Source organism: Scomber scombrus, chromosome 2, assembly GCF_963691925.1.
Source record: "Scomber scombrus chromosome 2, fScoSco1.1, whole genome shotgun sequence".
NCBI classification, from domain to species: Eukaryota; Metazoa; Chordata; class Actinopteri; order Scombriformes; family Scombridae; genus Scomber; species Scomber scombrus.
Window position 1 is genome coordinate 316,546 of NC_084971.1, and position 14,835 is coordinate 331,380.

The window sequence follows — 14,835 nt, forward strand, 5'->3', positions numbered from 1 at the left end:
CAAGAGGTGTGACGTTTAGATAGACAAATAGATCATTCCTAGTTTGTAGTATGGACATTTCGGACAATTCAGACAGTTACAAAAAGTTAAACAAATTGGGTGAAAATATTGTTTACAATTTTGTTTTTGCACATCAGTGTTTCAGGCATTGGAATAAATCGTTTTATACACTGGTGAATTAAATGTGTTATACGATAAAATAAACCCATTGTCCCCATATGAGCAAATGTCCTGTGCAAAGACCATGCTTATTTATTGTACTTATTAGGACCAACTAATACCAATAATCTAGGATGCATACCAAACAAAAGCTGATTATTTATTGACTGGTTTTAAAATATAATACAAGAGTTTACCCTTTCATTTATTGTTGTCAGATGTTGCTTTTTCTAAACTGTGAGAACATGAAAAACCAAGTTCACTGAACCTTGTTGTCATATTTGATTTTCAGTGTCTATTTCTTCAACAAACAATGTGTTTGACTGTAGAACGAACATGGTCAGGCAGTGTATCAGATTTTTGTGAAAAATACTGGTTACACCAATTGATGCAACACATTGACAATTGGTGTAACCAGTATTTTTTCCATAAAAATCTGATTATATATAGGAAAATAAATTTGGACTAAAATGTGAAATAAATGTAATCCACTCTTGCAACACAACACTATGGTATCAAATTTTATATAATTTGTCACAAATTATTTAGAAAAAATGTTTGTTTTTAGGATATGTTCTGCTCAGTATTGCCAAAATGCATTAAAATGTAGATGTAGAAATCTCCTCTCATTTGATGTTTTAAAATGAAGTCATTATTTTTACGCTTAAATACACTGGAGGTGGATAATAGTAAATTAAATATATCATTCTTTTGTGGTTACATCATTAAACATTTTCAGTAGCTCTAAGTCTTACTTTTGGTAAAAAAATGTTGCAAATGTCATTTCATAAAAATACATAAAACCAACAGAAATACAAAATGTACATAGTAATAAGACTGATGCTACTTTTAAAACAATTTTTAAAGATATTTTTGAATTGCTCAACCCTTATTTGTCACCAACCCAGTGAAGAGTTTTCCAAATCCAACTTTGAACACTTGTACAAGAAAACCTCGCAGACAACAGTAAGAAAATGGTCTTGCATAAATCTGTCTTCAGCCAAGAGAAAGAAGTTTGGTTTTGGCAGGGAAATCTGTTTAAAACAATGGATCTACACTAAACTATCCTTCTATAGATCCTTCTTTTTCTCCTATGAATTTTAGGCAATATTGACTCATTTATCAGTTGCATGTGTGACAGATAAATGTATCCCTTCACTCAGATACTATCCAGGTGTTAATGAGGGCACCGAAGGGGATGTTCCACGGGCCCTCAGATACCAACGAGGCCCTGCGAGAAACCAAATACAGCTGTATTACTCCTCTTTCGACACAATGGACAACCGAAAGCTTACACAACCTGGGTATGTTAAGGAGAATATGCTGTTCTTGTATTGTAGAAAGACTATTTAGGCTCTGAATTATGTCTATGCAGCTCCCAAATTTATTTCAGCCTGACTCATTTGCCAACATGACAGTGTCCTTCTTCATCCATCCAGATGTGTAGAGGACAGAGTGGATCAGTCTCAGAGGCAGCTGTTCCATATCAAAGCAGTGACCCTGAGGGATGTGGAGGAGGAAGAGAAGGAAAGGGGGAACAGCAGGACCAAAGAAGAAGTAGCCTGTTTGAACATGCAGGAGGAGGAAGAGCTTAATTTGGACCCACATGTCCTGATTCGCTATCACAGGGGGCCAGTCCTGATAGGACAGCCAATCAGGGTGTCTGTGAATCTGAGAGCTAACTTCAGCTCTGAATTTGTTGTCATCAGGTAAACACAAAATGCTTTATATGAGCACATTGATTTGTGGGGATTTTGTTACTAATAATGCTTGCTGTCATCGACTGTTCCACAGGCTGAAGGTGAAAAAGGGATTGGTGTCCATGGTGGCCCAGCGAACTCTGACCTCTGAACTGTGGGCAGTGACCCTGGAAAGAAGCCAAGGCTCAAAACATGATGTGGTGTCCATCCTCTGCCACAAACACAGCACAATCAAACACATACACAAGTAGGTCAAGAGTTTAATTTCACCTCAGTTCAGTGTGTCCATGAACCTTTACAGTCAAAAATGTGGAGAGCTCCTTTTGCAATTCTTTTAGTGACTGAGAACAACACCTCCAATCATAGTCACATTTAAAAACCAAAAGATAGAAACACAATGCAGCACTTAAACAATTAAAGAAAGATCACTCTCAAAAACTGAAGTTAATGATTTTTTTTGTGTAAGCACTTGGTGTTGAATGCAGCATTTATGGTCATCTTTAAGTCCTCACTTTGCTCCCAACAAAGTGTCAAACCACACCTGAAACACCCTCCAAACACCTTGCTGACAGCAAAATGATGAGAGGATGAACCTTTTTGTTTGGATTCACTTGTGCTCAATATAATGATGCTGACTAGTCCAATACAGCTCTAATGTGGCGTTCACACCAAAAGCGTCTGACGCGAATTGAGCAGCAAGTCTACATAGAAAATGAATGTAAATGGCGCGATAACATGCGATTTTATATCAGGCGGTGTGAATGAAGCGTCTGGACCGACGCGAATGAAGCATCTGAAGTGGCGCGAATAAAGTTGGAAAAATTGAACTTTCAGGCGACATCCAATCAGCAGCGAGTTTCTCCCGACGTCACATCCGTGACGTAAGCACGTAAGTGCACACAAACATGGAGGAGAAGTTGATGTGGCAGTGTGTGGACACCCGGTGCTCTATGACAAGGCTGCTGTCTTCTACAGGGACCGAAATAAGAAGGAAGAGGCATGGGCAAAGTAAGCGTAGAGGTGGGACTCTCTGGTAAGTTCTGAGACTATCCGTGGCTTGTTTTACCACGTTACTGACTGTGTTTCTTTGTGAATGAAACATTAGCATTGGTTAGCACTAGCACAGCAGACTGTCCCGCTTGGCAGGATACCAGTTTCAGTTTATGTGTGAATGTTTTCATTATCTGAATATTTAATTTGGTTAGATGCTAATTATACAAAGTGTATGTCTGTGTGTGCATGTGTGTGTGTGTGTTTGCAGTTGAGGTGTGTCGTAAAAAGTGGAAGGGGCTGAGGGACACCTATTTGAAAAAGAAGAGGGAAGGAGAAAGGAGGACCTCTTAAAAAGTGGTGTTTCTCTGCGGTCCTGTCTGTCCTCGAACCCCTTCACCACTCCCAGAGAAACCAGTGGCAACATGGTTGGGGGGTTCGAGGAAGACGGGACCGCAGAGAACACATTTTTGAGTTTAGATGGTGAGGGAGAAGCAGGGCCGTCAGGAGAAGCAGGGCCATCAGCAGGAGTTTATGACGGTTGTTTAAGTGAAGACAGACACATATGCAGTATCAATGTCACAGTACATGTAAAAACTGTTTCAATTTCAGTAGGCAATAGACCCATTTCTTTATGTATTGTTTCTGTTACATTTGTTTCCATTACATTTCAAATTATATGTACCCCTATTGTAGAATAATTTTGGGTCATAAAATAATAATAATATTTGTTTATAGATCAATCCTTGAGTGACAGCGAGGGCACAGCTCCTGCTGCTCCTCCTGCTGCTTCAGCCAGTGGTATGTACTGTACAAAAGTTGAATGGTGTTTATTTGTAGGGCTCAAGTCCAAATAGAAAATTAACCTTTACAAACTATATCACTGACTGAATGTTGTGATTTTGATTTCATACAGGTGCACGGACAAGGAAGAGGAAGAGAGGGAAGGAGATGGATGTCGGGGAGAGAGAGAGAGAGAAAGAGAGAGAGTTTAATTGAGGGACTCCTCATAAGGAGTCTCCAAAGGGCACCAGCCCCCCTGCCACCACCACCACCACCTGCCTGGAGAGAAGAGGAGCAGTTCTTAAGCAGCATGGCTCCTTCCCTCCATAGGCTGCCACCCCAGCAAAGGGAATACATTAAATTCCAAATCCACAAATATTTAATTTAATTTATGAAGCGACACCAATCAGTTTAAATTAGGAAGTTCTTGAGTAGCTGGGGTGATAACCTATGGAGGGAATGCTCCTCTTTTTTTCCGCTTTTTGTTGTTGTTGTTATTGTTGTTGTTTTACTAATGTATTTTTATATAAACAAATATATTTTATTGACTTTATATTTCTCATGTCATTCTTTCACATATATTCTTTCAAGTGCAATGAGAGATTGAAGAGTAGACTGGCCAGTTTCTAAATAAAGGTTAAAGTAAATAAAGGAAGTTTAATGGTATAATATCAGATATGTCAGTATGGTATGAATTGATGTTACATGCACAGTGACTGGTATACATAAATTGTGGTAGTTATATTTCAGGATTATTGCTCAATAGTTGTATTTGGGTGGCTCTTAAAAGAGCAGTTTTTGGGGTGCTTGTGCACTAGATGTTATGTTGCCACGGGACCACTCCCTCTGCAGAGAAGAAGGCTGTGAAGGTCTCCCAAACCCTGATGGCCTCTCTCGCAGAGTTGTTTGCTCCAACTCTTCCCAGACCTGGCAGTGGCTCCACCTCACTCCCTGCGATGTTCCCCCCAACTCCAAGTGTCTGGGCTGTCATCCGCAGGAAGTTGTGAAGAAGACAGGTCGCCATCACACATTTCTCTGCAACTTCCGGGTGGACCTCAAGGACGCGGTGGTACATCCTACACTGAGACACAAGGATGCCAAAGGCATTTTCCACCACCAACTGGGCCTGGGACAGACGGTAATTGAAAATCCTCTTGTCTCTGGGGAGGATGCGTCCAGGGAATGGCCTCATGAGGTTTCTCCTGAGTAAAAAGGCCTCATCAGCAACAAAACAGTGAGGCTGAGGTCCTCGGTGCTCAGCTGCTGGTAGAGGCTGGTCAGCAGGCAAGTGGAGGGTTCCAGTGTGAATCGCCTGTCCAAAGGCAGAGTTGGCCAGGATACCTCCATCGCTGGTTCTCCCGCAGCCCCCAACATCAATTACTCTGAAGCAGTAATTGGCATCGACAACTGCCAAGAGAACAATAGAGAATGTTCCCTTGTAGTTGAAGAACTGTGATCCAGAGTTGGGGGGGGCTTCAACACCACATGCTTCCCATCCAGAGCTCCACAGCAGAGAGGGAAATTCCACCTCTCCTGAAATTGCTCTGCGATGGACCTCCACTTGTCCACTGTCGTGGGCACGGCCATGAACTCCTCGACCGGGCAGTCCCAAATTGCACTGACCACAGAAGGAACAATTGCAGAAACAGTTGAAATCCCCCACGAAAACTGTTAGCAATGCTCCTGTAGGAGTCGAATGTAGGAAAGGTCCGTCCAAACCAGGAAAGGGACTTGCGAACCCTCCAACCAATGCCGCCATTCCTCCAGAGCCAACTTCACCGACAACAACTCCCGGTTTCCTACATCATAGTTCCTCTCAGCAGAGGACAGACATCTGGAGAAGAAGGCACACGAGTGAAGTCAGTTGTCTCTTAGAGAGCACCGCCCCGACTCCATTGTCAGATTCATCCACCTCTACCACAAACTGTTGGGTAGGATCTGGAAGAATAAGGACAGGTGCTGAGGTAAACAGGGTCTTCAGCCGGGAAAAGGCAGTGTCAGCTTCAGGGGTCCACTTGAACAGGATCTTGGAAGAGGTGAGACGGGTTAGTGGAGATACCACTTGACTAACGAATGAATCTTCTGTAGAAGTTTGCAAAACCAAGAAACCTCTGCTGCTGCTTACGGTTTTCAGAAACTTGCCACTCTGCTACTGCTCTCACCTTTTCTGGGTCAAAACTCACTTGCCCCTCCTCAATGATGAACCCCAGGAAGCTGACTCTCTTGGTATGAAAATTGCACTTCTCTGCTTTCACAAAAAGCTTGTTCTCCAGAAGCCTCTGGAGAACAGCCCGGACATGCTTCCGATGCTCCTCTGAGGACTGGGAAAAAATGAGTATATCAACAAGATACACAAAAACAAAACGATTCAGAAAATCCCTGAGGACATCATTGATGAGAGCCTGGAAGACGCCCCAGAGGTGTGTTGAAGGCCGTCTTCCACTCATCTCCCTCCCTGATTCTCACCAGATGATAGGCATTGCGCAGATCAAGCTTAGTGAAAATGGTTGCCCCTTGGAGTGGTGTGAAAGCAGAATCAATCAGAGGCAGTGGGTACTTATTTTTGACTGATATGTTGTTAAGACCACGGAAATCGATACATGGTCTTAAGGTGGTATCTTTCTTTTCCACAAAGAAAAACCTTGCCCCCAGAGGTGAAGATGATGGACGGATGATACCTGCTGCCAAGGAATCAGTAATGTATGTTTCCATAGCTCTCTGCTCAGGTTTGGAGAGGTTATAGAGACGGCTGGAAGGGAGAGGAGCGCCAGGTAGTAGGTCAATAGCGCAGTCATAGGGACGGTGTGGAGGGAGAGAGATCGCCTTTGACTTGCTGAAGACCTGTTGTAGCTCATGATATTCCTCTGGAACCAGGGAGAGGTCGGGCAACTCTGGTGCAGGGCAGGAGGGAACACTGCTACCCCCTGTGGAGGACAGAGAAGACTGCAAACAAGAAGCATGACAGAAGGAACACCAGCTTTCAATTCTACCATTCTTCCAGTCTATATAGGGATTGTGTTTAATCAGCCAAGGGTGCCCAAGGATGAGGAGTAGTAGGTGCAGACAGAACATGGAATTGCATAGTTTCCCGTTGGTTTCCTGAGAGAATGAGTGTAAGAAACTCTGTGTTACCTTAGCCAACAGACGCCCATCCACTGCCACCGATTTCAGAGGTTCATACAGGGGTTCCAGCAGTACACTAGCCTGCTCTGCTAAGGCCTGGTCTAAAACAATTTCTTCAGCCCCCGAATCCACCAGAGCAAGGAGAGGTAGAGTAACAGCTTAGCAGTTAAGAGAAGCAGAGAGTTGAAAACGTGACTTTGTTATCTGGGGGAGTTGCGGCTTGACCCATCAGTACCCCCAAGCTTACTGATGGGCTGCCCCTTTTGACCGAATAGGACAAGTGGCAATGAAATGTCCCTTCTTTCCACAATACATGCACTCACCAGCCTGCTGTCGCCTCAGTCTCTCCTCTGGGGTCAGATAGGCTTGCCCGAGCTGCATGGGTTCATCCTTCGGGTTTTTCTGAGGAGGGCTGGTAGATGGAAGCTCAAAGGGAGGTGGCAGTGTGGGTGGTCTGGGAGTTTGGGCTGAATTATTTTTCTCGTTTCCTGGAGCGTAGACGGTTGTCAATCCTATTAGACAAGGCGATCAAGGAAGTCAAGTTATTAGATATATCACGAGATACTAATTCATCTTTTAATTGGTCACTTAAACCCTTTGGGAATGCAGCCATGAGGGCTTCCTCGGTCCAGTTTACCTCTGCTGCCAGGGTTTAGGCAGAATTTAGACCCAAAAATGACTCAAATAGTTCACATAGTTATTTTTGGGCACAGAGGTCAAAGCAGAGGGAATCCAGAGCGGAGGAAGCCACGTAGATGAATGGAATATAGTCCAGTAGTGGTTCTGAGCTGAGGTTCAGCGGGGTCTGGAGAGGCAACTGAGAGCAGGGGAGATGTGCTGGAGAACCTGGGGCGGAGCGGAGTTCAGGGAACTAGGAGTGAGGCAGGATGGTGGCTGAAGACCGGGATTCTGCACACAGAGAGACAAAGGTAAGCAAACCGAAGGCAACAGCAAAAAAACTTCTAGAATAAGAAGGAGCCAAGGCACAATGCCACATGGGTAAACTGATGATCTGGCAAGGAATGGAGTGCAAGACCGGTCCTTAAATACTGTGAGTGGTGGTAAAGGCTTGATTGCTGATAGAAGGCAGGTGTGCAGATGCTGAGGAGAACTCCGACTCCGCCCAGCTCGAGGCCATCTCCAATGGGGACCAGGAAAACTAAATAAAAAACATACTCCCACAAAAGGGGAGCAAAAGAGGGAACAAAAAGGAAAACACAGGGATCCTGACACAGGATGTGTCAAGGGGTGTCTTGTCGGAGTCTATGAAAGCCTACATTAGGGGACAGGTTATCTCCTATGTGGCACATAATAACAAAGAGCGTTCCAAACAACTTAAAGAGCTGGCTGACAAAATTGCAGGTATTGACAGACGCAGTGCCCTTTTGCCTATGCCAGATTTTTTAAAGGAAAAATGACTGTTGCAAACCAAATTCAATACACTTATGACATGGAAAGCGGAAGAAATATTTTAAAATCCAGACAGGTCTATTATGAACACGGAGATAAAGCGAGGAGGCTCCTTGCATTTCAACTTAGACAGCAGTCAGCTGAGCAAATGATCCCAGGAATTTAAACAATACTATTCTACCCTAAATCAATCGGAGGTAGATATTAGGTCGTCGGAAATCTACTCGTTTCTCGATTCCCTGGATATCCCAAAACTTTCTTCAGATGCTCAGTCATCTCTAGAGCAGCCATTGTTGCCTGGGGAAATAGCGAAAGCCATCAAGTTGTCTTGAACGGGAATGGCGCCAGGTCCGGACGGATTCCCCATTAAGTTTTACAGGGAATTCTCTTCGAAACTCACACCTATCCTAAAATCAGTCTATGATGAATCATTGGCCAATGGAAATTACGGCAAACGCTTACCCAGGCCACGATTTCAGAATTACTAAAAAAAGATAAGGATCCTGTACAGTGTAGCTCATAAAGGCCAATCAGTCTTCTGTTCTACGACTATAAAATGTTAACTAAAGCCCTTGCACAGCGATTAGACCCTATTATTCCCACCATTGTTAATGAGGACCAAACAGGCTTTATTCCTGGATGGCAATCATTTTTTTTTTTTTTTTTTTGAAATTCTCTTTTTATTCAGAAAGGCAGACATCCATCACATACATCACTTCACACATACATTTACTCAGATTGTCAAGGATACAATGATGTTGTACCTTCTGCCCTTCTGGATCTTTCTCCCACGGACCCAAACCAGGTGGAAGCAATAACACAAAAACAACAAAACCGGGGAGCGCACCCCTACATGTAATCTATACTCCATTCACAAAAAAATAAAAAATAAAAAAAATAAAAAATAAATAGAAGAGGGTAGGTTCACACAAAGCACAAGTATAATCAGATAAAATCAGATCTGATTGGTTTTACATACTCAGTCCATTTGGTCCAGATCCTATAAAAAATGTCTTTCTCAACCTTGAGGGAAAAAGAAATCTTCTCCATAACATAAATCTCATAAACAATTTCAATCCATTCGTCGATGGTGGGAGGTTCCACTCTTAACCATTTCCTAGTGACACATTTCTTACTTGCTGCCAACAATATGGTCAGCAGTTTTTTGTCTTTTATGCTCCATGTTTCAAACATTATATTGCCCAAAAACATAGTTTCACATTTTAATGGAATGTTCACATTAAATATATTTTTAATATGTTTGTGGATCTCTTCCCAGTAAGATTGTATTACTTGACAGTCCCAAAAGATATGGAAGTGGTTGGCTCCATTAGACCCACAGAGTCTCCAACAAGCATCCCCGCTACCCTGATGACGCTTCTGGATGGGTGTGATAAAAAATCTTGTTATACTTTTCCAACAGAACTCCCGCCAGGTGTTTGACCCGGTTGAGATCCATTGTAGTTGACATATTTTCTCCCAACTCTCCTGTGTAATAATTATCCTTATTTCCTTTTCCCATTTCCTCTTTATGTATTCTGTATTCTCTTGTTTGGCTAGTTGTATGACGTTATATAATTTGGAGATAATTTTGTTGCAAGATCTGGACTTAGTTAATGATAAGAATACCTCCATGAACCCTGATTCGTCTTTTCTTAACGCCTCTTTAATATTTTTGTTATAATAATCTCTCACTTGCAGGTACCTAAAAAACTCGTCTCTCCCTAGACCATGATCCTTCTGTAGGGCCTCAAAACTCTGAAATGTCGCCTTGTGGACAAACGAATAATAGGTAGTTAAGCCTTTTGTGATCCATGTCTTAAATCTGCCGTCGGTTTTATTTGGCGTAAAGTCCGAGTCATAGGCACACCACCTCATAATCTTAGATGTGTCTTTTAATCTGCAAATTTTGACTATTTCCTGCCAGGACTTCAGGAGGCTACTTGTTATAGAGTCGTCTGGGATCTCCTGTTCTTCTTGTAATTTATTGTCACTTAATAAAGCTGTTATTGGAATTCCCTTTATCATCGTTCCTTCAATTTCCTTCCATGCTGCATCATACATAGGCGAGCACAGGCAAACTAAAGGCCTCAACTGAGCTGCATGGTAGTAATCCTGTAAACAGGCAAGGCCCATTCCCCCTTTTTCTTTTCTTAATTGCAATGTTTTAAATTTGATTCTGGCCCTTTTCCCTTGCCACAGATACCTCGCTATTACTCTGTCCCACTCTAAGAACTGTTTAGATGGTATTTTAATTGGTAAACATTGAAAAAGGTACAACATCCGTGGAAGAATATTCATCCTGATTGACTCTATCCGGGAGCTTAAACTTAAAAAGGGAATAACGTTCCATCTTTGTATATCGGTTTTTATCTTTGAATTTAGTGGGCCATAATTGAAGTTATACAGTCTTGTGAAGTCCCTAGGTAATGAGACACCCAAATATTTAATGGACTCGGCATCCCATTTCCAATTGTACATGGTCCTAATTGAAGGTGGAGGGTCATAATTAAATGTTAATGCTTGGGTTTTATTAATATTAATTTTATAACCAGAAACTAAACCAAATTCCTCTAACAATTTCATCAGTTTTGGTAGTGTCTGAGTAGGTTGTGCTATACTTATCAATAAATCGTCGGCGAATAGGGCCAGTTTTTGTTCCCCAGATGTCATTGTTACCCCCTTTATATCATTCCTCTGCCTAATTAGTTGGCTCATGGGTTCTATAAACAAGGCGAAGAGGAGCGGCGACGCACAACACCCTTGCCTCGTCCCTCTTTCTAAAGTGAATGAATTGGTTAAGTTTCCATTGATTTTGATTCTAGCTGTTGGTTTGTTATATAGTGCTGCAAACGTGTCAATTATAGTTGTATGGAAGCCAAATTTTGAAAGTACTTTATATAAGAATGCCCACCTCACTGAGTCAAATGCTTTCTCAGCGTCCAAACTTAATATCAGTGTTTCCAGTTTTTGATGTGTGACTTGTCTCATAACGTGCAGTGTTTTCCTGATGTTATCTTGGGTCTGTCTTTGTCTGACAAAGCCAGTCTGGTCCTTGTGTATTAATAATGGTAATAACAACTCTATTCGTTTGGATAATATGGAGGTGAATAATTTATAGTCATTATTTAAAAGACTTACAGGACGGTAATTTCCACACTCCAATTTATCTTTCCCCTCCTTAGGTATGATCGAAATCATTGCCTCCCTCCATGAGGGGGGGATATTTTTGTTCTCCAAAACCCAGTTAAATGTCTTTAATAATGTTGGAGTTAGTTGATCTTGCATTGTTTTGTACCATTCTGTGGAAAAACCATCTGTCCCTGGAGACGTCCCCCCTTTCATTTTCCTAATTGCTGTTTGAATTTCTTCCTTTGTTATTTTGGATATTAATTTCCCATTTTGTTCATCAGTGACCTTTGGAAGATTTACCTGGGCCAGAAAGGCATCAATCTGGTTGTCGTTGCTCATCTGTGGTTGTGTATATAATATTCTATAGTACTTTTGGAAGCATTGTTGTATTTTCTCCGGGCTTGTTTCTATTACTTTCGTTTCAGAGTTTCTTATTTTATATATAGTTCTATCCGCTTGTTGTTTTCTTAACCTATACGATAGAAGTTTCAGTGATTTCCCACCTGTCTCATAGTATTGTTGCTTTGTAAAAAGAAGCTTTTTCTGAATTTCCTGGGTATTTATTTCATCCATTTCTTTTTTTAATTCTTTAATCTTACATTTGTCGTCATCTTTGTGAGACTTTGCATGTTCTTTCTGTAGTCTCTTCAAGTCCTCTTCTAATTTTTTGAGTTTTTGCTCCCTAATTTTCTTCTCATATGAGGAGATGGCTATTATTTTGCCCCTCAATACTGCTTTTAATGCGTCCCAGAGAATAGGTGGGTTCACTTCTTCATTATCGTTGTTTTCCAAATACAATTTAATTTCGCTTTTCAATTTATCTTTAATAACTGGGTTATTCAGAATGCTTGAGTTCAGTCTCCAGAGAGTGGATTTCTTATTATTATTCAGATGGATTGACATATAGATGGGACCGTGATCTGAAATAGTACTAGGTCCTATTTCACAGTTGCCCACCCTGAAAAGATCTCCTTTAAGCATAAAAAAGTAGTCGATGCGTGAGTAAACATTGTGAGCGTACGAGTAATGTGAGTAGTCTCGGCTCGTCGGGTTTATCTCTCTCCATACGTCCACAATCCCCACTTCACGCATCCAAGTGTTTAATCTATTGCTGATGTTTCTTGCGTCAGATTTCCCGTTAGATGAGTCAATTCTGGGATTTAATCGGATGTTAAAATCTCCGCCACATATTAAAATCCCTTGACTCTTTGTTGTCATTAAATCAACCATATGTTTATAGAAGGACCAGTCACTGCCCGGCGGCACATACACGTTAAGGAGACTTATCACAGTACCTTCTATCTTCCCCGTGACCATAACAAATCTGCCTTCCCTATCCTTATGTTCTGTTATGTGCTCATAATTTACCGCACTGGATATCAAAATCGCCACTCCTCTACGTCTCCCCGATACATGTGAAGAAAAGTAAACATGTTTAAATCCTGATTTATTCAATTTAGCATGTTCGGAGTCGTCGAGGTGTGTCTCCTGTAAGAGAGCTATTTGGATTTTATCTTTCTTCAATTTTGATAAAATTTTCCACCTTTTAACTGGATTGAGTACTCCATTTATATTAAATGACGCTATTTTTAAAGACCTGTTTTGCATCTATGTGATTTCCCCCTCCCTCCCACTCAAAAAACCCGGTGCGCTTCCCCCTCCCTGCAAGAACCAGCAGGGAATAAACAACTAACACGCTAAACAGCATCAAACTGAACACAATTTGTCCGTGTGACTCCCTATGTAGGGGTCTGATAGTCCGACCCTGTTGAGCCTCCCGAGGTGGCTCGAAGGAAACAGTCTCCCTCCTCAGTCCGGAGGAAGAGGCCCTTACCTGCAACAGCCGCATGTCGGAAAAAAAGAGAAAGAAAAAAAAGTCCAAAGTGAAGAAATTGGCCCCGAGTGAACCAATAGTGTATTTTAACCACTTATTATAGTCAGCACATTATAAAAAAAAATTCGCCTTTTAGTCCGCCGTCCTCTGGCGTGGGTTAAATCCTTCCAGTCCCGGAGGGGGTCGGTGATGTTCTCCTGAAGGCTCGGAGCTTCTCCTTGTAGCTCTGGTCCCGGTCGGCTGGTCCCCTCTTTGCTCGTCTGTCCACTCTCGTCCAGGAGAGCCGCTGCACCTGCTCCATGAGCGTCAACGGAGGTGCGGTGGTGGTTGTCACAGCGTAGCCTCTTCTCAGCAGGTCTTCTGACGCCTCCTCTACCGTCTCGTAGGTTCTGGTTCCGTCCTCGTGTCTCACGCGCAGCCTGGCAGGGAAGAGGGTCTGGAACTGAACTCTGTTTTCCTTCAGTATTTTGCGGATCTCTGTGTATTCTCTTCTCTTCTTGAGTATTAGAGGTGGATAGTCGTGATCCAGGTTTATGCGGTTTTCTTGCCAGGTGAACCCCTTCTTCTGCCATGCCTTGCGGAGTATTGTCTCTTTTGTTTTAAAACTTGAACACTTGATTACGATGGAGCGTGGCGGCGCGTCCCCCGGCGGCTGCGGTCCCAGCGACCGGTGAGCTCTTTCAATCTGCAGGTCGGGCATGTCGTGCGTTAGCTCGAGACCTTCGCGGAGTAAATTTTCCACAAATGAAACCATCGTGGTTGATTCCTTCTCGGACCCCTCCGGTACCCCATAAATCCTTATGTTCTCACGCCTGGAGCGGCTTTCCAGGTCCAGCAGCTTGTCCTCCAGCTTGGTGTGTAGCTTTAGCATGGCCGTGATGACGTCTTCTGTGTTTTGGATCCTCTCTTCTGCTTTCTCAATTCGTCCTTCCGCCTCGTCCAGTCTGGTAGTCGCCTTTATAATTTCCTCTCTTATTGTCTCTAGTTGTCCTTTGTTTTCTTGGCGAAATCCTCTTAGTTCTTGCAGAATCAGTTCCAAGTCGGCCATTTCTCCGGACTGCACCGCGTTGTTTGCTAGCTCACACCTGTTAGCTGCTAATTGTTGCTGCGCTCCGTCTGTCTCTCCCACTTGTCTTCAGACGACGTTTACTGCTCAAAGTGGTGATATCGCTTTTTAACCCCTTTCTCTGCGTTTTTTGAATTATTTGTTTGGTTTAAATGGGGGTATTTCTCTAATTGCTCTGGTTCAGCCGGGAGCTCCCTCGCTATGCGGCCATCATGACGGTGTTCCGACCGGAAGTCGGCAATCATTTTTTAATGTGAGAAGGTTATTTAATGTGTTATTTTTCCCCCCATTCTATAGTACAACCTGAAGTTATTCTAAGCCTTGATGCCGAAAAGGCGTTTGATAGAATTGAATGGACCTATTTTTTCACAACTTTACAAAAATTTGGACTGGGGCCCTTTTTCTGTATTCAACGCCTATGGCTGCGGTCAGAACAAATGGCTTGATTTCAGAATACTTTCCACTTCACAGAGGTACAAGACAGGGTTGCTGTCTGTCATCTATTTCTGTCAATAGCAATGTTGAACAAGAAGGGCTTCTTGTTTGACATTGCGATTGAACCGCTGGCAGTCGCTATTAGATCAGATGGCAGAATTAAGAGTATATCCAGGGGCGAAACAAATCATAAAAAATGGCAG

The 14,835-nt window shown here is 42.6% G+C and overlaps 1 protein-coding gene across 1 annotated transcript in view; it reads left to right on the top strand.

Annotated features, from left to right (window-relative positions):
* tmem132a (transmembrane protein 132A) overlaps window positions 1-14,835 on the top strand; it is a 47,822-nt gene that overhangs the window by 12,766 nt on the left and 20,221 nt on the right. Inside the window, exons 6-8 of the mRNA XM_062435854.1 lie at window positions 1,345-1,463; window positions 1,599-1,868; window positions 1,954-2,106. Coding sequence (XP_062291838.1) covers window positions 1,345-1,463; window positions 1,599-1,868; window positions 1,954-2,106 — 542 coding nt within the window. The remainder of the gene's footprint in view (window positions 1-1,344; window positions 1,464-1,598; window positions 1,869-1,953; window positions 2,107-14,835) is intronic.